The following is a 22114-nucleotide window of genomic DNA, read 5'->3' as shown; positions in this document are numbered from 1 at the left end:
AATTTTGCAGTCTTTTCCAAGGGCTCTTAGAGGCTTGTGTCTCCATGCATAGGAATCGTGTTGGCCCTAAATGGATCCCTTAAAGGGGCTTTTGGAGGACCCTTCCTACTTCTTTCTTTTTCTATCCAAGCAGACCCCAGTAAACTTTGTAAAATTCTGTCAGGCCATGTCCCTGCTCCATTGGAAACCCTGTCATCACTCCATAGAGTAACTCCTGGGCTGGGCAGATGGCTCAGTGGTGAAGACTTGGCTGTTCCCAGTACTTACAACAGTGGCTTACAAACCAGCACTAGTTCCAGTCTTGGGGATCTGATGCCCTCTTCTGAATTCTGCTGTACCAGGCATGCACATGGTGCACATACATGGATACATGCAAACATTCAATACACATAAAAATTTGAAATTTTAAAAGGGGAGGAGTTCTGTTTGTTAATTCCAAAGATGCAGAGAGATCACCAACCCAAATCACCATGGCCAAATTAATTAAAACAAGATTTTTATTCCTGTACAGGGTTGCCCCCCTCCAAGGCAGAGTTCAAGAGGTCAACATTGGATTTGAGGAAGACAAGGTTTTTGTGGCTTAGGGGTAGGGGGTTCCCAAATGGGGTATTTGGTAGGCAAAATGGGGTTACAGGAGCAAAACATAAGCATAAGAAGCTAACTATCCATACCTGCAACAAAGACATGATTGCAAGGTTGTTGAAACAAGGTAGTCATAACAACCATTTGAAACAAAGATACGGTTTCAAGATGGTGATAAACAACTTTTTGAAACAAAGACGTGGTTGCAATTTCCTGGAACAGGTAGTTCAGAACCACTGGTAGTTAAGGTTACATGTGGGGCATAGAAACAGATATAATCAAACAGATATGAGACTAATTTTGTCTTTAATTAAATGTCTTTCTAGCCTAAAATGGAGGCTGGCTGCTTCATCAACTGTTGCTTTTTACAGAATGAAGGGTTCTCTATTTCTTTGAGGATTCAGCTGAGACACTTAAAACTGAAGTTTAGAGATTTGAAGATGACTGATCCAAACAGCTGGGCTAAGCAGTCTGTGTGTCCTGCCTTGTGGATTTGAAGTTTTACTGAAGATTCTGAGGTGGAAGGCATGCATATTCAGGGATATATCTCCCTTTTCCCTTCTCATTGTGGATCATACATTTATAGATTATCTTTTTCCACATTCTTCTTGGAAAGCCCACAAGGGAGTGGGGAAGGATCAAAACCACAGTGAAGTAATATAATAAAGGTGGTCTTGGTTGTACATGTATGACAAAGTGCTGTAGGGCTATAGTTTCTTTTGTTTTTTCGAAACAGGGTTTCTCTATATAGCCCTAGCTGTCCTGAAACTAGCTCTGTATATAACCAGGCTGGCCTCCCAAGTGCTGGAATTATAGTGCCCATGCCTTTAGTCCCAGCATTCAACGTGAGTTTGAAGTCAACCTGGTCTATGGAGCAAGTGTCAGGACAGGCTCCAAAGCTATACCAAGGAACCCTGTCTCAAAAAATAAACAACAAAAAAGTATATATGTATACAGCGTTCTGCCTGCACACCAGGAGAGGGCACCAGATCTCATAGATGGTTGTGAGCCACCATGTAGTTGCTGGGAATTGAAGTCAGGACCACTGGAAGTGCAGTCAGTTTTCTTTCCTTTTTTTTTTTTTTTAATTTATTATGTGTACAACATTCTGTCTCCATGTATTCCTGCATGCTAGAAAAGGGCACCAGATATCATTACTAATGGTTGTGAGCCACCATATGGTTGCTGGGTATTGAACTCAAGACCTCTGGAAGAGCAGTCAGTGCTCTTAACCGTTGAGCCATCTCTCTAGTCCCTTGGCCATAGTGTCTTATATAACCAGAACCTAACTGCCCCTTTAAGAATAACTAGGGTTGGGAAGAGGGCTCAGTGGCTAAGAGCATTTACTGCTTTAGCAGAAAGACTTGGGTTTGGTTCTGAGCACCCATATGGTGGTTCATAGTCATCTGATACTCTAGCTCAGGAGATCTGATGGCCTCTCCTGACCCCTGGGGGCTCATGTATGAATGTGGTGCTCATACGTGTACTCAGGCACACACAAATACATATTTTTAAAAACTGCCAGGCAGTGGTGAAGAACGCCTTTAATCCCAGCACTCTGGAGGCAGAGGCAGGCCGATCTCTGTGAATTCGAGGCCAGCCTGGTTTACAAGAGCTAGTTCCAGGACAGCCTCCAAAGCTACACAGAGACACCGTCTCGAAAAAACAAACAACAAAGACAGTCAACAAGGTAGAGCTGCCTTTCCGTTACCTCATGCCAAGCTTCCCTATCAAACTCTCTGACTTTTTCCTTTTGAAATGGACTCTTCTATATCGATGCCCAGATGACTTTGAACTCAGGATCCTCCAGAGTAGCTTGGATTACAGAGGCAAGCCACCATACCCACCTTGAATTTTCCGTTCTTCGGTCTTTCTGTTTGTTTGTTTGCTTTTTTCGATAGAGTCTCACTATGTAGGGCTGCTTGGCCTTCAACTTACAGAGATCCACCTGCTTCTGCCCCCTAATGTTGAGTGGCATCCTGCCCAGCTAAAAATATCTAGCGGGGTAAGCAAGATAGTGTTGTATGTAATACTGTAGACTGGATTTGACCTTGCGCTAATTTTCCACCCACACTACCTGTTGTCAAAAATGCTTCCTTACTATGTAACTTGGGCAATCAGTCTTGGCAATCAGTCCTCTCTGAGCCATTTTGAAGTGCGTGTGTAAAACGGGGCCGCGATCCTTTGTGCAAAGCAAATGTGACCGAGTGTGTAAAACAGTCAGTAAACTGGCACGAAGGGGTACACAAGCCAGAAACCGCAACTTCGGCCTGCACACTCGGCTTTGGGGGAGGGGGAGGGGCAGAGCTAGAACCAGACTCGCCTCTAGATCAAAACTAACCATAGGGAGCCGCTGACTCACTGCAGGCGAAAGGGGCAGATTGGGCGGCCGTGGGTCTGGGCGTATGCGGGCAAGCGGTCTGGCAGGCCAGTAGACGAGAAGGCGACGCGAGAAGAAACAGGAGGAAAAGGAGGGGAAAGAGAGGAGGTAACTGGGCCGGTTCTCCAGGCGAGGCGCCAGCGAGAGGCCCAGATCCGAGCGAGAGCACGTGGCCTACGCTGGCGCAGCAGTCTCGGTAGGGCGTCGAGACCCAGCAGCGGCGGAGACCGGCCGAGGGCGGTCGGAACTCGGCTGTAGGGCCTTGAAGGCCGGGCTGGACGCCTTGTGTTCGTTAGGAGTTTCCGGATCGCGGACACCTCGGAGTCCCGGCTCCCCCTCCCGGGGCGGTTAGGGACAGAAGTCCGGGCCTCCGGCCTCTCCCCCTAGGGGCGGGGCCGGGCGTACGAGCCAATGAATGGCCGCCCCGGGGCCCCGCCCCGCCCCCGCCTCCGGAGCCGCGGCCTTCGCAGAGCACCCAACCGCCCCTCGCCCAGGCCCGGGGCCTCACGAGCGCCGAACCTCGGGCTGGTGAGTGCGCACCCCACCCCAGGGCCTCTGCTCCAGCTGGCCTCCAGCCCGTCCCTTAGCTCTCGGGTCGCCGACCCAGGCTCCGGGGAGTGACTCAGCGCGAGGAGGGTGGCAACTCGCGGGAGCTGGAGATTCGAACTGTTCAGGGCCCTGAATACCGGGATGAGTGGGGTGAACGGGTGTCTTCCGAGCTGGGCCTTGGGCAGTGCCGGAGCGTGGGGCCGGGCTAGGGTGGATGGGAGAGGACTAGACTCGAAGCCTGGACAGGGCGGGGGAAGCCACGGCTGCACCGCCTTGTCTGGGCCGGGGCCACTGTGGGGGTGGGGGCGGGGGGCGGGTCCTGAGCCTCTGATCCAGCGCCCCGCCTCAGGACACCAAGATGCCTGGCGAACAGCAGGCAGAGGAGGAGGAGGAGGAAGAGATGCAGGAGGAGATGGTGCTGCTGGTGAAGGGTGAGGAGGAGGAGGGTGAGGAGAAGTATGAGGTGGTGAAACTCAAGATCCCTGTGGACAACAAGGAGGTACGTGGTACACCCTGATCCCACCCCACCCTCGAACCTGTGCCTGGCCCAGCGTCCCTCAGACAGAATCAGGAATCCTAGTCCCCGTCTTCTCCTGGATCGCAGGTCTAGAACCTCAGGATTAGCTCATCTTCTGCCCACTGCTCCCGACCCGATTGGACAGATGTTTTGGCCCGCAGTGAGAGTCAGGAGTCGTGCCGAGTGCTGCCTGGGGGCACCATGCTAAGTGGTTTCTATCCCCTTGCAGCTTGATGTCCATAAACTCACAATCCTGGGTCCTGCAGGAATCCAGATGCAGGAGTGGTGAAGGCCAGAGGTGGGAGCATAACTCAGTCTCGGGTGAGGGAAGATCGTCTCAGGAACGAACAGTGAGGACAGCCAACTCCTGCATAGTTTATGGTGTGCCAGGTGCTATTCGAAGCACCCCCAGTCTGGTTTGTTGGTAGTATTGAGTCCATTTTACAGATGAGTGACTGAGGCACAGGACCCAAGATCTCAGTTAGTAAGTGACTGCCCCAGGCAGAAAGAATGGCCCTTTCAGTGGAGAACTATGAGCCAGTTCCCCTCACATTGCAGCATGGCTCCAGGGAGGTTGATTGGTAGACCATACTGGGAGCGGGGTTTCTTCTGAAGGTATCTGAGGGTTTTAAGGACATCAGAAGGAGTTAAGAATCTGCCATGCACCAGCTATTTTACCTCCCAGAGTTGCCAGGACCCTGGGCTGTCCCTGTCTGAGTAACCTTGAGTCCAGCTCGAGGGCTCTTGCTCCCTCAGATCTCAAGGTCCACATCCCAGGGGGACATTTTAGTGCTGTGGACATGGTGAGTTGTGGGAGGGAGGGCCCTGCTCTCTAGGCCTCTTCCACTCTGAATTGACGAGGAAGCCCTGTTTTTCCAGCCTTCTCGGCCTGCTGTCTTAGGCAGCCGCCTTTCAGACCCTGCTTGCCTCTTTGGTCTGTACATTAAGGGCCTAGGGCTGTAGAGCTTAGGGTGGACTTCCATCCCGTCGCTACCTACCAGCTGACAAGTTCCTCAGCCTTGATCGTTTTTTCTTGTGGTTCTAAGGATTGAACCAAGGCTTTGCGTGTCTCTTACTATAGCCAGACCTTTTCTCCTTTGAGACAGGGTCTCAATCAAGTTGTCCCGGTGGACCGAGAACTTATTCTATAGCGCAGGCAGTCCTTGGACCTCAGCATTCCTGTTAGTTGAGTGAAATTTCAGGCCTGAGTAAAACCACTTGACTTCCTAACTCTTTGTGCCTCGGTTTCCTCATTAGTGAAAGGGAGAGCAGAGCAGCACTCACCTCTTGGAGTTGTAAGGCCTTTGTGAGTACATGAGTTAGAGCTGTGTCTTGCACATAGCATTGTGTTAAGTAGTTCTGTTTCTTTTTTCTTTGTATGTGTGCATGAGTGGTATGTGTACCTGTGCATGTGCCGAAGCTGGACAAGGGTGGCAGGTGCCTGCCCCATTACTCTCCCCCGCCTGATTCCCTAGACAGAGGCCTCTCCCTGAACCCGAGTTAGGCTGGTAGACTGCAAACCTAACTGATCTCCCCATAGCCTCCCACCACAGCACTGAGGGATGCAAAGCCCAACTTGTATTTTTTGTTGTTGTTATTTTGGTGTTTTTTTGTTTTTTGTTTTTGTTTTGAGACAGGTTTCTGTGTGTAGCCCTACCTGGCCTGCAATTTGATCTGTAGACCAGGCTGGCCTGAAATTCAGATCTGCCTGCCTCTGCCTCCTGAGTGGGATTAATGGTGTGTACCACACCTGCCTCCAACCATTTTATTTTATTGAGTTTCTGAGAGAGAGAGAGAGAGAGAGAGAGAGAGAGAGAGAGAGAGAGAGAGAGAGAGAGAGAAATACAGATCCTCATGTGGAGGTCAGAAGACAATTTTTTTTTGGAGTTGGCGCTCTCCTTCCATCATGGATTCCAGGGACAGAACTTGGTTCTTTTTCTTCTTCTTCTTTTTTTTTTGTTAAGATTTATTTATTATTACCTATACAGTGTTCTGCCTACAGGCCAGAAGAGAGCACCAGACTGAACTGTAGATGGTTGTGAGCCACCATGTGGTTCTGGGAATTGAATTCAGGACCCCTGGAAGAATAGTCAGTGTTAAACTCTGAGCCATCTTTCTAGCCCCAGAACTTGGTTCTTGAGGGTTACATGACAAGCCCTGTTACTTGCCAACCCACCTCACTGGCCTCCCAGACCCCCCCCCCCCATAGAGTTCTTGCCTAGCATGCAGAAAGTCCTGATCCCCAGCACCACATAGTCAGGCATGCTGGCAAATGCTTTGGTCCCAGTACTAGGGAGGTGGAGGCAGGTAGTTCAGGGTTGGGGTCAGGGAGATGCTTGGCAGTTAAGAGCACTTGCTGCTCCTCCAGAGGACCCAGGTTCAATTCCCAGAATCCACATGTTGGCTCACAACCATCTGTAACTCCAGTTCCAAGAGATCCAATGCTTTCTCTGGCCTCCATGGACACCAAGCATATAGGCAGAACATTCAAACACATCATAAATTTTTAAAAGTTCAAAGTTATCTTCAGTTATATGTGGGTCTAAGGCCAGCTTAGCCTACATGAAACCTTATCTAAAAAAGAAAGAAAGAAAAAACAGCCTGGTATGGTGGCTCACGTAATCCCCACCATTAGGAGGCAGAGACAGGCAGATCTCTGTGAGCTCGAGACTAGCCTGGTCTATAGAGTGAGTTCCATAACAGCCAGGGCAATTATAGAGGAATCCTGTCTCAAAACAAAATAACAAATACAAAAATATTGTCTGCAAGGGCTAGTAGCCTGTGTTGGAATAACAGCAGCAGTAAGAGAAAAGAGTGTTTGGTACCCACTGAACTAGCTGAATCCGAGAGATAAAGGTTTATCATGAAAGTCATAAAAGACCCACTGGGCCAGACTGTAAACAATGTCAGGTAGCAGTCAAATCCCACCTCTCCCAATTACCTACTGTGCCTCAGTTTCTCCAAATGTAAAGTGGGATAATAAGTTCAATGAGTGCCAGGCATGGTGGTGATTCCTTTTTTTTTCCTCAAGAGAGGGTTTCACTGTGTAGCCTTAGCTGTCCTGAAACTTGCTCTATAGATCAGGCCAGCCTCAAACTCACAGAGGTCCTCCTGCCTTTATTCCCAAATGCTGACTGGTGGCGAATGCCTTTAACCTCAGCATTCCAGAAGCGGAGATAGAAGGATCTCTGAGTTTGAGGCTGGCCTGGTCTACACGGCAAGTTCCAGACAGTCAAGACGAGAGATCCTGTTCAAACAGACAGACAGATCATCAAACGTCAGTCTGGGACCAGGTTGGATTAGGAGGGTGGGTTGGAGGGTTAGATGCAAGGCATAACTGGCCCTCTGTCAACAAGACAGCTCAATGATTTGCTATGTGGCCTCCTTTAGCCTCTTTTCTCGGCGTACACATTAGTTATTTCAAAAGTGCCTTCCAGACAGCATGGTGGTGCATACCTGTAATTCATCCCAGCTCTAGGGAGGCCAAGTCAGGATCGAAAGTTCTAGACCAGTGTGGGCTGCATAGGAAGTGCTCCTCTGGGGGCTGTCATCCACAGCAGACTGTGACCATTGCCTATCATCCCATGGCCATTCCTTGTTGAGAATAGGCCTCAAGGTGCTATGGATTTAACTCGGTAGTAAAGCTGGGCACGCTAGGTCCAGTCCCAGGGCTGCAGGGAAACAGGCTTCAGTGATGCTACTTTCAGAGTTTGGGGTAGTCTTTGTCTGCCTGTCAGACTCTGATGTGTCTGAATTTTAGATGGTATTTTCTGTGTGTGTACAGCGGGTACCATGGTATGGGGTACCATAGCACCTATGGCCGTCAGAGGACAACTTTACACAAATTGGTTCTTCTACCAGGCAGGTTTTAAGGGTTAGACTCAAGTCATCAAGCATAGCAACAGTGCCCTTACCAGCTGAGCCATCTTGCTAGCCCTGAATGGAACTCTTTAAATAATAAATAAATAAATAAATAAATAACCTATCTTGAAGGAGTAGAAAATATCCATCCCCCTCCACCCCTTCCAGAAGGCTCCAGGTACATTCTCACTTTCCTGAAACCCTGGAGAGCTTCTCTGTATCTTAGGATGGAATCTCGGCCCTTTGAAAGCTCTTCAGTATGCTCTTGTATCTTTCTGCTTTCTTCCTAATTGCCTAGCCTCCACTTCATGCCCAGCTGATCCTGACCATACTGCGTGTTCAGCCTACGAGCTGGCTTTCAGCTTTCCACCTGCTTTCTATGGGTGCAGCTCTTCTCACCTCCAGATTAGACTGCTTAGTTTTTAAATTTCTTATTTATTGAGATGGGAGTCTTGCTATGTATGGTGCTTAGGCAGACTCTGAACTTGTGACCCTCCTGCTTCAGCTTCCAGATTGCTAGGATTACAGGTGTGTGCCATCACTATCCACTACAGTGTGTGTATTTCATTTTATTTTATTTTATTTTTTAAAGATTTATTTATTTATTATGAATGCAACACCCTGCCTCCATGTATGCTGGTACACCAGAAGAGGGTACCAGATCTCATTACAGATGGTTGTGAGCCACCATGTGGTTGCTGGGAATTGAACTCAGGACCTCTGGAAGAGCAGTTGGTGCTCTTAACCTCTGAGCCATCTCTCCAGCCCCGTGTATTTCATTTTAAACGTGTGAAGATCATTGGGAGCTTGATAACATTTTAAACGTGTGAAGATCATTGGGAGCTTGATAAAGTGAAATTCTTTGTTTCTGCAATTTGTTTTTGCTGAAGGTTGAATGTAGATCGTGTGCATATTAGGTACTGCTGATCTGTATCACCAGCATAAAGTGAAGATTTTTTTAAAAAAACTTAAGATTTATTTTTATATGTACTAGTATTTTCCCTGCTTGTATGTGTGCACCACATAGTTCCCATTTAGACCAGAAGAGGGCACTGTAACCCCCTGAAACTGAAGTTTCAGATACTTGTGAACCACCATGTGGGTTTTAGGAACTCAATCCAAGTCCTCTGTACAGTGGCCAGTGCTCTTAACCACAGAACAATCTCTTCAACCCCTAAAAGGGAGATTATGATTCAGATTGTGGGTGGGGCTTAAGATTCAGGCTGTCCTCGAACCCTGTATAGCTAAAGAACTTGAATTCCTGGTTTTCCAGCCTCTACCTCACAAATGCTGGAATTACAGGCACGGCCAGCTGGAATCCACTGTAGTGTGGAGGCTGACCTTAAATTTCTGTTTTTTCTGCACCCACTTCCTGATGCTGGGATTCCAGTCTCATGCCACCATGGCCAGTGTACATAGTGTGGGGGGTTAGTTCATGTGTAGCTCTACGATTGAGCTACAGCTCCAACCTGAGGTTGTTGTGTATTTTTCACAAGTGCTCAGTGATTCTGATGTGGCTGTGGGCCACATCCTGCAGCAAGGAGAAGCCTTGGGGTTGGTGTTTTATACTTTGTAGGAAAAGAGGAAGATTTTGGCTGAAGGGTTTAGGGGAGAAGACAAGCTGCCTAGGTCTTCACATGTGCTGTCACACTTCACATGTGCTGTTAGGATTCCACCATGACTAAGAATAATAGACTGAGTTCAAACCTTGGTTCTGCTATTTCTTAGCTATATGGCCTTAGGTAATCAGTTGATGTCTATGACTTATTCATTTATATGAAGGGGCTGAAGTACCTAACACAAAGGGTTGTGAAACTTTCATTAGCTTGTTTTGACACATGGTCTCACTATTTAGCCCAGACTGGCCTCAAGCCACCCAGGTGTTATGACGATGGTCACCTTTCCTGGCCGTGTCCACGTCTCCAGAAGCTAGACTCAGGCCATTACCAAGACTCCACTCCAGGTGCCCAAGGCCCCTCTGTCTGGATGGAGATAATCATGACTAATAGGAAGGATTTCTTATAAGTCAGAGAAGGTCCCCAGGCTGGGCATCATCAGTGTAAAGAAGGGTGCCATTTCCACAGACCCGGAGGGTGTCAAAACCAGGGCATGGAGGAAAGTGTGACCAGAAATTGAGACCCGATTACCATAGGGTTTACCAGATCTTTCTTGAAGAAAGATGGAGACCCAGAATGGGACCTCTGTCCAGTCCTGGCTATGAGTTCAGGGGAGAGTTACACGTCCTCATTATCTCATCATGCTTTGTCAACTTAGTCTCTCTAAGCCTTGGTGGTTTTGCTACCCAGAGGTAGCCCCTATGATTCCTGTACTCTGAAGGTGGAGGTAGGGGGATTTCAAGTTCCAGGCCAGCCTGGGCAAGAACTTCTTCATAAAACAAACAAGCAAATAAATAAACAAAAGAGACCCTGCATGGTGGAACACACTTGTAATCCAATAGTCACGAAGATTCTGTCAGTGAGTATGAGGTTAGCTTGAGTTATTCATTAAGATACTACCCCACTTGACTGAAGGCTAACCGGAAGACTTAGTGTAATAGCATACATGTTGTCAAAGTCTGACATGGGGCTCTCAACTACAGAAGCTCCTTTTAGGGACTACATTTAAAGACACAGACACCATGCTATTTATATATAGTATTTATGTTGTTGTTGAGATAGGTTTTTGCCATATTCCCCAAGCTGGCCCAGAACTTGTAATCCTCCTGCTTCAGTAAACTGAGTGCTAGGATTATAGGTGTGTTGTCATACCTGCCCTTGGGTTCTTTCCTTTCGGTATATGCCTATGATACAGTTTAATTTCTAAATTAGGTACAGTAAGAGTTCAACAATAATAACAACTATAACAATATACTGTAATAAAAGTTCTTTTAAACTTACAGATTGTTTAATTTTTGAATTTTCCATCTAATATTTTCAGACCATGATTGACAGCTGGCATCTGAAATTGGGGAAAGTCAAAGCCAAACTAAGGGAGGGCTATTGTTATTATTTAAACCAGAATTCTCTTGGTTGATGGCTAATTTTGCACACTGTCATATGTTCTAGTTTGAATGCAAAGCCACTTTTTTTGTTTTGTTTTTTTGTTTTTCGAGGCAGGGTTTCTCTGTAGCTTTGGCGCCTGTCCTGGAACTACCTCTTGTAGACCAGGCTGGTCTCAAACTCACAGAGATCTGCCTGCCTCTGCCTCCTGGGTGCTGGGATTAAAGGTGTGGGCCACCAATGCCCGGCTTCAAAGCCACTTTCTTTTGATTTAATCTTTTGTTTTCAGATAGGGTCTCATTATGCAACCCTGGCAGTCCTGGAACTCTCTATATAGACCAGACTGTCCTAGAACTCTCTATGTAGACCAGGCAGCTTGGAACTCTCTATGTAGAGCAGGCTGGCCTGGAACTCACATGAGCTGCACCTGCCTCTGCCTCCTCAGTGTTGGGACTAAGTGACTGCCACCCCCACCTGGCCCCAAAGCCAGTTTCCTAGGGTAAGGGACTGATGGCCTTCAAGCTGCTCTGCTCTAGCTTGTGAAAGGGAAGGTCCTGTTCTGTCACTCACTGTGTCTTGTGGTGTTTCCTCCTTAGAAGGGGGTGGTGTTAGATTGCGTGCACCTGTGTGCCAGGTGATTCTCTGGTCATGAATTAATGTTTTTTGTTTGTTTGCTTTTGTTTTTTTGAGACAGGGTTTTTCTGTAACTTTGGAGCCTGTTCTGGAACTCACTCTCTAGACCAGGCTGGCCTTGAACTCACAGAGATCCTCCTGCCTCTGCCTCCCGAGTTCTAGGATTAAAGCCTGTCCCACCAGCCCAGCATGAATTAATGTTCTTAATTGATTGTTCATGGTGCTCACTGTTGGTTTTACTAGGGAATCACTCCACCCCCAGTCTCTCTGCAGTCCTCTCCCCCATCAAGAAGGAAAGTACCTCACTCACTAACTTCCTTCATGGACAGGAAGTTTGTGCCATGGTTTCAGCCATCTATACATGGTATTCTCTCTTTTTCTTAGAAGGGAGTAATGTGCCTTCAGTATTCCTCTTCACAGCACAGAATGTTTCCGCTTCATCTGCTTGTTACGAAGCCTCCTTTCCTTTTCCTGCCTTCATCTCTACAAGCAGACTGACTCATTTCAAGCTTCATGACTTCGGGCCTCAGAGCAGCATTTGGTTTTTCTTCACAGCTTAAGGAAGTGCTTGCTCTCAAAGGTTTGCTGAGAGTCTGGTCCTGGCCAAGCTGTCCCTGTCCTGGCTTCTGCCCGTACTTGCCAGCTGGCTACTCCACTGTCTTCTGCCATCCCCTGGGTGATCTCTTCAGTCTCTAGCTGTAGTGACCATTGTAGGCTGAAAATGTCTCGTCATCGACTTCCCCTCTGTAAATGGTAACTCCACCTGTGTAGTTCTACGCCTAAACACCATAGTGGAGAGGTAGAGGCAAGCAGATCTAACGACACCCTGGCCATTTTGAGTCTTACCTCGAAGCCAATTTGTTGCCATCTCTTAAACTGAAGTGGATAAGAAACCGATATCTCCCTGGCTCCACTTTCCACTAGTTTCCTGGGCTTAGCCAACTGATCCTCTGTCAGATGAGAGCAGTCGCCTCCTCACCAGGCTCCTGGTTCTGTCTTTCCTCCTCCTTCATTTGGGTTCTGAAAAAGCCTTTGAAAACGTGTGAGCTAGTCACTTTCCTCATCAAAATTCTCCAAAATCCCTTATAGTGGTTCTCCATCTCAGTCCTCCCTGTGGCCCGGGTTCTGTTTCCTCCTCCGGTAACTTGCTCTGTCACAACAGTGTCTTCTTAAAATCTGCAGCATTCCTGTAGTATCGGCGGTCTTAACCCACTACTCCTCTAAGCAGGATGCTTCCCAGCCTAAGGAAATTGGTAACCAAGCTCTCGGTCACTGCTGCATCGTCAGCACTCTGGTTTTGAGACAGGGTCCCCGTATGTAGCTCAGACAGGCCTGATCTCTGGATTCTCCTGTGCCACTGCTGGTATTACTGGCACCTAACACTTTTTATTTAATGTCAACTTCCCACTTTCTTAACTCTATAACCTAGAACGTGCCCAATAAATTTTATGAATTAATACCAGTAACTATAATTCCATTCGGTATTATGATGTATTAACTCATGTACGGTGCACAATCACGGAGGCAGCCAGTACCCTATTTTTACAGAAGAGGAATTGAGACTCAAAGAATTTGCAGAGTGCGGGAGACCAAGGTTTCCGCTGGAGCCTGTTAAGGCTGACCTGTCCTCCCTCTCCCTGCAGGTCGCCAGCCAGATGCCAGCGCCGTCGGCCGACCCGGCGCGGCCCCACGCGTGCCCAGACTGCGGCCGCGCCTTTGCGCGCCGCTCCACACTAGCCAAACATGCGCGCACGCACACGGGCGAGCGTCCCTTCGCGTGCACGGAGTGCGGCCGGTGCTTCTCGCAGAAGTCGGCGCTGACTAAGCACGGCCGCACGCACACGGGCGAGCGACCCTACCAGTGCCCAGAGTGCGACAAGCGTTTCTCCGCCGCCTCGAACCTGCGGCAGCACCGGCGGCGTCATACAGGCGAGAAGCCGTACGCATGCGCACACTGCGGCCGTCGCTTTGCGCAGAGCTCCAATTACGCGCAGCATTTGCGCGTGCACACGGGCGAGAAGCCTTACGCGTGCCCGGACTGCGGACGAGCCTTCGGCGGAAGTTCGTGCCTGGCGCGCCACCGACGCACGCACACGGGCGAGCGCCCGTACGCATGCGCCGACTGCGGCACGCGCTTCGCTCAGAGCTCGGCGCTGGCCAAGCACCGGCGCGTGCACACGGGCGAGAAGCCGCATCGCTGTGCCGTGTGCGGCCGGCGCTTCGGCCACCGTTCCAACCTGGCGGAGCATGCGCGCACGCATACGGGCGAGCGGCCCTACCCGTGCACGGAGTGCGGCCGGCGCTTCCGCCTCAGCTCACACTTCATCCGCCACCGTCGCGCGCATATGCGGCGCCGCCTCTACATCTGCGCGGGCTGCGGCCGAGACTTCAAGCTACCCGCCAGTGCCACAGCCGCCACGCCCACCGAGCGCTGCCCGGAGTGCGAGGGCAGCTGAGCCACGGCGGGGCAGCGAGGGGCGCTTGGGATTTGCACCCGAATGGCTCCTTCCACGCCTGCACCTGGGCCGGGGTGCTTTGGGACTGGGCGACAGGGAGGGCTCTATCGGGGTCCCTAGAAACCGTGCCCCGTCCCCAACTACATTCCCTTGGCCCTTCTGAGTGAATAAAGTATTCTATCCTAACCTCACCGGTGCCAGTAAGTGAGGTGGGTGGGAAGGGGAAGAACACTAGGTATAACGGAACCAAGTGGGGCTATAAAATATCCTAAAGGGAGCCCTGGGACTGGGAAAATCACACAACTGGCCTTTGACCTTAATCTCAGTTCTTAAAAGGAACCATAAACAGAATGTCTACATGACCTCCTTTGGGGTTCAGTATGGCAAATGGGGCTATATAGATTTAGGATTTATGTAGGTACATTAGCTTTCCCCTCATTTAGTTAGGGTCTCGATATATAACCCCAAGTGTATGCACTGTATACACGATGCTGATCTTGAGCTTTGGGGGATTTTCTTTCTGCCTCCTGAATCCTGAGATTACAAATTTACACCACCACACCTAGCTCCAAACCTCATCTTATCTTTACTTTTGCAGACAGCTAGTGAATGGCACAGCAAGGACAGGGAAATTGGCAATCACAGGTGTTCACCAGAACTGTGACGGGGCAAAGAAGGCACCGACTCTTCTCCGGTGTGTGTGTGTGTACTTAACTACACAATTTTTAAGTCTTGCAGAGGCTCTGGGTATTCCAAGCATCCATAACTACAGTTCTAGGGGATCCAAAACCGTCTTATGACTTACACGGGCACCAGGCACTGTATGGTACGCACACGTAGCCACGACATTCATACATATAAGATAGTTTTGGTTTGTAGCCCAAACTCCTCAAACTTGGACCCTTCTGTCTCCGCCTCCTCAATGCTGGGATTGCGTGTGTGCGATTAATAGAGTTTTAAATGTTTACTATGGGGTGGCTGTTGCCATGGTGTTCGTGTGGGTCAGAGGACATCTTGCAGGTGTTTGCTCTCTCCCTGCCCATGTGGGTCTCTGGAATGGAATTATGTAGGAGTCTGGATTTGTGCCCACTTGAGTGCAGATGCCAACTAAGTCCACAAGGAGAAGATTTGGAGCTAGAGTTAATGCATTTGTAAGCTGCCCGATGTGGGTGCTGTGAACACAACTCAGTCCTCTGCAAGAAGGTGGTGGCGCACGCCTTTAACTTCAGCACTCGGGAGGCAGAGGCAGGTGTATATATCTCTCTGGTTCGAAGCCAGCCTGGTTTACACAGCAAATTTCAGACCAGCCAAGGATACAATGAGAACTTGTCTCAACAATGAAAAACGAACAGCAAGTGTGCTAACTGCTGAGCAATTTCTCTAACCCTCTAAGATGTGTGTTTTTCCTCTTGTGTACACCTTTATTTTCCATGTTTTTATTGATTTGGAAATTTCAGTGTATCCTGATCACACTTCCGATTCCCTCCAGGTTCACGCTCCCAACCTTGTGCCCTCCCCACAAAAAAGAAAAAAAAGCCCATCAAGTTCAATTTGTATTGCCCATATACTCATTGGAGCATGGTTAAACTTCCAGTGGCCAGCCCTTAAAGGTAACTGAGCCTTTCTCCACCCCTGCCAGAAGCCATCAACTATGAAGAGTCACACTCTAGCATCCTTATCAAAAGTCATGTTTTAAGATTTGTCACCAGCACTCGGGAGGCAGAGGCAGGCAGATCTCTGTGAGTTGGAGACCAGCCTGGTCTACAAGAACTAGTTCCAGGACAGCCTCCAAAGCCACACAGGGAAACCCTGTCTCGGGGGGGATTTGTCACAGTGGTGGCAGCACTGGGTTGTGGGGGGCACAGAGGCAGGTGGATCTCTGAGTTTGAGGCCAGCCTGGCCTATAGAGAGAGTACCAGGACAGCCAGGGCTACACAGAAAAACCCTTTTTTGAAAAGCTTGAAAAGGAAAAAAAATTGTCTAGAAGGTAAAGAAAAAAATTAGAACCCTGGAGCTCCAGAGACAAGACTGCAGATTTGATTATATACATGGAATAAAACTAAATGTTATATTATTCAGTGGTTTGGGGAATATAAAACTAAAGCTGTTTTAATCTGAGGAGTTGTTTTATCTGGGAAGGCAAGAAGAGTCATTAGGGGCAGATAATCACTACCACTGCTTTCCCTGAGTTATCCCTCTTCTCAGAAGGCAAGCCTACGCGTCTTAGGGCAAGTGGTGTATCTTAGGTCACACACCATATAAATCATTCACTCAATACCATCTAGCTGGAGAGGAAGAACAGGATTAGCCAGGTGAGGGGTGGGTGGCCATACTTGTACCAAGGGCCCAAAGAGGAAAGGAAGCTGTATTCTGCACTCCCCAAGACTTGTGGCCACAAATACTTCCAGTTCTCGCTTTTGTAACTCTTAAGTTGAAAAGGCAAAATAGCAACTAACAAACTTAGTTACACTGGGAGAGCACTGCGCTTCTCTACAGGACTTGAGATATACAGTCTATCTAGCTACCCAAGAAAAATCTAGACATTGTTGCCTTAAATCATTTTATTGAGAGAGAAGATCCAGTAGACTATCTTTTGGAGACTCTTGGGCCTCAGACCCATGACTTAGTAAGACCAGACTAGAACAAGTCTATCTCTGCTGTTCAGACATGGTGATTCTAGGTGGTGGTCTGGTTTTTCAACTCAGAGGTAGGGTTTGCAGTCCCCTCAGCCTGGTTTTCAGAAATGGTCCCATGGGGCAAGTCTGTGTACTTGCAGGCGGAACCTCTGGAGAGATGCACTGGGTAACGTCGCCGGTTGGTGTCCATTTTGGAGAGTACTGCTCGAGGTAAGTCCACATGACAACGGGCTGCTAATGCTACCAGGTAGATGAGGACGTCACTAAGCTCCTCTTGAAGGGCTGCTCTTTCCTTTGGTGGCCAGTCTTGAGGACCAGGCTCTGCATCAGACTTCCACTGACTGGAAAGAGAACAGGACAAAAGCTTGCTAGTTCAGTGGGGCCCCCTCCAGTCTACCAAGCATCACAATGGCACATCTCAGAATATCCCTCCAAGGACAATCCAGCTGCCTAGGCTCTGGATGGAGCCAGTTAACTTATCTTCACCCGCTAATTTCCCACTGGAAGCCAATACTACCTTCCTGTCTGCAGTCAATTCTTCTTTCTCGACTCACCTGCCACGCCCTAGATTTTCCCACTCTTGATACTTAGGTCTCAAGTCAGAAGTTACCACCTCAGAAGCTTACTTTCTCATCTCCCCTCCCTTTCACTCCCGAGACAGGGTCTCAGGTAGTCAAGGATGAACACCCGATCATCTGGCTGCTTCCTCCCACGTGCTGTGACTTCACCTCATAGCACAACATCTGACTTTCCCCCTCTTAGCCCTCACCACAGTTCCAGGTCATTCAAAATCAGCTCATGTATTTTTTTAAAATAATTTATCTGCTGGAACTGGAGTTACAGACAGCTGTGAGCTGCCATGTGGTTGCTGGGAATTGAACCCGGGTCCTCTGGAAGAGCAGTCAGTGCTCTTAACCACTGAGCCATCTCTCCATCATAGGTCATGTATTATCAGTCACCTTCCACTAGAACCAGAGACAGCCCCATCTTTTGGGTCCAGATGACCTAACACATAGCTGATACTAATTCATCTGTAAACAGAGGAGTGGCCTGTGGCTAGAGAAATGTCTCAGAGCTGGCTGCCCTGCCACAGGAGGGTCCTGAGTACCCTCTTCTGGCCTGCAGGCATACATGCAGGCAGAACACTCTATAAATAAATCTTAAAATGACTTTTGCTGGGTGGTGCATGTCCCAGCATGCGGGAGGCAGATCTTTATGAGTTCGAGGCTAGCCTGGTCTACAGAGCGAGTTCTAGGACAGCCAAAGCTACAGAGAAACCCTGTTTCGAAAAAACAAAAAAAGGAACAGCCCACCCTCAGACATATCTTGTGTGCCTTCTCCTTCATCTCCACAGTGGCTGCCCAGATGTAGGTCTACACCATGAGCTCCCTAGTCTACTCTACCCCATTCTTTCAGACGTCCAATCCGCCCTGCAGGCACAGAGGTCTTTCTGAGACTCAGATCAGGCCTTCTGTTGGAGCTCCATCACCTTCTAGCTCCAACCTTACCCACCTGGGCTTGCCTCCCACCCTTGTCCTCCAGCGCACCCTTCATCTACAAAATGCCTAGAACAGGTCCGACACCTGGGCTCACCAGAGAACAAAAACACACAAAATCCCTCAAATTGAACTGGATTCTCCCAGAATTTAATTTCTCCTTTCTTGCCTCACTACTTTTTAAAAAGTATTTGTTTATTGTATGGGTGTGTGTGCAAGCCCCTGTGTATCTGTATGTGCAGGAGTCTCCAAGGCCAGAAGAGAGTGTCAGATCTCCTGAAACTGAAGTTATGGGCATTATGACCCGCAGTGGGGGTGCTGGGAACTGAACTCAGCTCTTCTGCAGGAGCAGGAAGTGCTCTTAAGCACTGAGAAATCTCAGCGCCCCCCTCACTACCTTTCTAAGTGGAAGTTCCCTGCCTGGCAGGCCATTGGGCAGGTAATATTTTGAAATTCCTTATTTTCACTCCACACAGAGGTAAAATGCTGGTGACAACTGTCCTTAAACCTAGGTCTGCCTCACTGTCTCTGCACTTTCCCTCCCTGGAAACTGGGCACCCCGCAGGGCTGGGACCCATCTGTTATCTCTATATCCCCAGCAGCAGCACAGAATAGAGCAGTAAGGAAAATAAAGCCCACCACAGCGTTTGAGGCTCCCTCCCCATGCCACCCGAAGCCGCCCAAGCCGCGGCCTCTTGCAGGGAGCCCGAAGCCGCCCGAAGCCGCGGCCTCTTGCAGGGAGCCTCCCATCTACTCACAAGAGTTCTGCCAGCTCGCCCACTTCTCCCACCAGGGCCAGCAGCAGGTTCCGAGGCTGGTGGAACTGCTCCCAGTCCCGCTCAGCAGCAAACTCTGCATGGAGGCGTCGACTGGAAAAAAGAAAGGGGTGGTGGTTCAAGTCTCAGGGTTAGAGGGTAAGGGACAAGATGCAGGGTCCAGGTCATACAGAAGTGGGGCAGAGGTAGGAATCCCATAGTATCTTGGATGACATTAAGTTACTACCTCTTAATAAGACTTGTTCTATCATCTAGAAATGAGTGCGCCCCGTATAGATTTTAGCTTCAAGCTAAATTTTGCAACGCTATTACCTTTTTTTTTTCCTTCGGCTACTTCTGCCGATACTCTACCTTACCTTAACGCCCTATCTTCACATGCTTAAATCCAGCTCATCACCGGATGCGGTTTTGAGACAACTTCCCCTGGGGCCTTCTTTGATACTCTGCAAGAAATAACATCTCTCTACACTTCAGCCTCCCCTGTTCTACTGCCCCCGACTCCTGGGCAGCACAGGTACTATCAGACTTCCGTTATCTTCCCAAAGTTGCATTAAAGGTTGGTACTAACATGCCCGGGGGCGTCACCCATTTTTCCCGGCTTCAGGTGCGCATCGTGCAGTTGAGATTTAGCTAGGCTTGCCAGAGGCCCGCCAGGAGGACCCGACGGCACGAGCATGTTGCTGTTCTTGCGGACCACGTGGAGCGGACCTCCCCACTACGACAAAAGGGTCAATCTCTCCCCCCGAGGCTGGACAAGGACTTGCTTACATGTCTTCAAGCGTAGGCTCCGGGCTGAAGCTGAACCGGCCGGCAGCAGCAGCGTCTTCTTGCCCCGCATCATCATGCGAACCGCCACCAGCTTGGGACATCCCGCCCAGCAGTCCCAGCCGCGCGGGAGTGTGCAAACCCCGCGCCACACTCGGAGTCGCCCCAGGATCCCGGCCAATCACGGCGTCTAGGTGCGTTCCCGGGGCGGAGCCGGAGGAGGACCCACTCATATATGTGGATTTTGCTACGGTCCACCCCTTGTCCGGACTGGACCAATCTGAGGGAGTTTCTAGAGTGTTTTCTCCGCCTGTCCCCTCGAGTTCTTCCTCCCGGGAGAAACTTCTTAAAGGGAAAGGCACCAGTTCAATCTGGGAAAGAGACTAAAGCCGAAAGCCTACTGCGGCGTTGTTTGCTTAATGGGCGCCAGATGGCGCCAAAGTGAAAAGGCAGGCGCCCTGGAGGAGGCAAGCAAAACCGTACTAGAGAAGGACCCAGCGCCTGCACTGTCTCTTGGTTGGGGGCACTGCTCAAGGCTCCAGAACAGCCAGCCTTCCCACAATTTGAATGAGGCTGACGAGAACGAGTGCAGACTGTAGATACAGACGGACCGGCCATTGTATCCCATTTCAGCGTCCTGCCCCAGCGGATTCCAATGATTGGAAGCAATTAACCCACCCTTGCCCTACAGGGAGAGGAAGGCATTCCTCCTCTTTACCTGCGGCGTAGAACACCGGGCACTGGAATTTGTGGCAGGTGGCTAGGGTCTGCCTCCTCTCTCCTTACCAGCTCCATGGGTCACTATCACAGCCTTACATAATACACAAGAGGACACCAAACTCGCTTACATTAGTGACTTTATGAAGGCTTTTTAAAGACTTGTTTTTATTTATTCGTTTGTTTTTGTGTGTGTTTTGTCTGCATGTATGTCTGTGAAGGGTTAGCGGGGGTGTGGTGACTGTCACAAGGCCCCAGACCACAGCACGACTGACTCCATGGTGGAAGTGCCATTCAGGCTGTAAAACGCAGCACATAGACAGCACCACCTGACAAAACTAAAACAATGGCCTAACCCATCAAGTCCATAGTTCTGGGACAGTAAATGTACTAACCTTGCTTTTCGGCTTCTGTAGTTCGGCTTCTGGCTAACCAATCTTGTTAACTAAAGTATGTCAACCCAGCACAAGGTTTTTGTGCTTAAACGCTCACCCCGAGAAAGGCTCAGTGCTACACACACAGGGATCCCGAACGCCCATGCCTGAGCAGTTCTCTCTGGTGAATACCCTGGGACAGTGACACACACTTGCAATCTCACAATTGCAGGAAGAGTGGGGGTTCGAGGCCAGCCTGGGTTACATAGTGAGATTTTTGCCTGAAAAAAGAAATTAAAAAACCCAGGGTGCTTCTACCTCTACACAGTATTTAGTTGAGTGATGCAGCCAAGACACTTGATTTCACAAATTGCAGCATGCCTTTAGCATTCTGGTTCTGGAAGGTAATAAAGGTCTTCGTTAGTCAAGCCACTTTTAGTAGAGTTTTCTGTTTTTTTCTATTTAGAAATATTTATTTGGTGTGTATAGGTGTTTTACCTGCCTGTGTGCCTGGTCTCCAGGAAGGACAGAAGAGGAGGTCTGATCCCCTGGGACTAGAGTGGCCGTGAACTGCCATGTCGGTACTGGGGATCCATCCAGGGCCTTGGGGAGCAGCTAGCACTCTTTTTTTTTTATATATATCTTGAGACAGGGTTTCTCAGAGTAACAGTCTTTTTTTGTTTGTTTTTGTTTTGTTTTGTGGTTTCTCAAGACAGGATTTCTCTGTTTAGCTTTGGAGTCCTGGAACTCACTCTGTAGACCAGGCTGGCCTCGAACTCACAGAGATCCGCCTGCCTCTGCCTCCTGAATGCTGGGATTAAAGGCGTGCGCCACCAACGCCCCGCTACAGCCAGTATTCTTAATGTCTGAGTCATCTCTCCAGCCTTCTACTTCTTTCTTAGGAAGCAATGTTCGAGCTGAGCAACAGATCAAGGAGAAGGAAGCACTAGTTAGAAGGAACCACCAATTCATGAAGCTGAAAACACGATATAGTCTCAGCTGAAAGGATCCTCAGGTGCCAAATGATGTAGCGGTGGTAGCACATGAACATTCGTCATAGGCTGTTCTCACTTCCAAAGCAAGCAGGAACCAATGAGAAAACAATCAAGTGTGAAGCCTGTGATCTCAGTACTTGGGGGGCTGAGGCAGGAAGACTGTAAATTGAGGCCAGCCTGGACTACTTGTCAAGTTCCAGGTCAACTTGAGCTTCTCTAAACAAACAAACATACAAATAAATTGGGAATGGCTTAGTTGGTAGTGTGCTTGCTTAACAAAACCTAGGTTTGCAGGTTGGTGGTGACACACACCTTTAATCCCAGCACTCCAGAGGCAGAGGCAGGACTGGTCTACAGAAATAGTTCCAGGACAGCCAG

General features: G+C 49.1%; 2 protein-coding genes and 1 long non-coding RNA gene across 4 annotated transcripts; 2 read left to right on the top strand and 1 right to left on the bottom strand.

The window, feature by feature from the left end:
* Positions 1–2945: 2945 nt before the first annotated feature.
* Znf771 (zinc finger protein 771) lies at positions 2946–14163 on the top strand. Of its 2 annotated transcripts, none has more exons than XM_021228780.2 (3): positions 2946–3490; positions 3848–4010; positions 13165–14163. In XM_021228780.2, the coding sequence occupies exons 1-3, from the start codon at positions 3378–3380 to the stop codon at positions 13975–13977; spliced, it is 1089 nt and encodes a 362-aa protein (XP_021084439.1). In that variant the 5' UTR covers positions 2946–3377; the 3' UTR covers positions 13978–14163. The 2 variants fall into 2 exon arrangements, with proteins under 2 accessions (XP_021084439.1, XP_005064424.2); XM_005064367.4 differs by having other exon boundaries at positions 2953–3490; positions 3861–4010.
* A 2360-nt stretch (positions 14164–16523) lies between these two features.
* On the bottom strand, positions 16524–19862 carry Dctpp1 (dCTP pyrophosphatase 1). Its single transcript, XM_040753974.1, has 3 exons — positions 19654–19862; positions 18868–18978; positions 16524–16954 (listed from the first exon to the last, which is right to left on the bottom strand). The coding sequence occupies exons 1-3, from the start codon at positions 19752–19754 to the stop codon at positions 16654–16656; spliced, it is 513 nt and encodes a 170-aa protein (XP_040609908.1). The 5' UTR covers positions 19755–19862; the 3' UTR covers positions 16524–16653.
* On the top strand, positions 19212–21169 carry LOC121142912. Its single transcript, XR_005880056.1, has 2 exons — positions 19212–19399; positions 19490–21169. It is a non-coding gene; the product is annotated as an uncharacterized LOC121142912 (long non-coding RNA).
* Positions 21170–22114: the final 945 nt, after the last annotated feature.

The sequence above is a fragment of the Mesocricetus auratus genome, unplaced genomic scaffold, assembly GCF_017639785.1.
Source record: "Mesocricetus auratus isolate SY011 unplaced genomic scaffold, BCM_Maur_2.0 Super-Scaffold_4256, whole genome shotgun sequence".
Lineage (NCBI taxonomy): Eukaryota > Metazoa > Chordata > Mammalia > Rodentia > Cricetidae > Mesocricetus > Mesocricetus auratus.
Note: the sequence above shows the minus strand (reverse complement) of the source record. Positions and strands in the feature narration are given on the sequence as shown.

Bases quoted from the DNA above. Each gene is read 5' to 3' on its own strand.
- Znf771 (XM_021228780.2), top strand. From the start codon at position 3,378: ATGGCCGCCCCGGGGCCCCGCCCCGCCCCCGCCTCCGGAGCCGCGGCC. The intron at 3,491-3,847 runs GTGAGTGCGCAC...CCTCTGATCCAG, and splicing joins GAGCGCCGAACCTCGGGCTG to CGCCCCGCCTCAGGACACCA. The intron at 4,011-13,164 runs GTACGTGGTACA...CTCTCCCTGCAG, and splicing joins TCCCTGTGGACAACAAGGAG to GTCGCCAGCCAGATGCCAGC.
- Dctpp1 (XM_040753974.1), bottom strand. From the start codon at position 19,754: ATGTCCCAAGCTGGTGGCGGTTCGCATGATGATGCGGGGCAAGAAGAC. The intron at 18,979-19,653 runs GTAAGCAAGTCC...TCTTTTTTCCAG, and splicing joins GAGCCTACGCTTGAAGACAT to TCGACGCCTCCATGCAGAGT. The intron at 16,955-18,867 runs GTGAGTAGATGG...TTCTCTTTCCAG, and splicing joins GGCGAGCTGGCAGAACTCTT to TCAGTGGAAGTCTGATGCAG.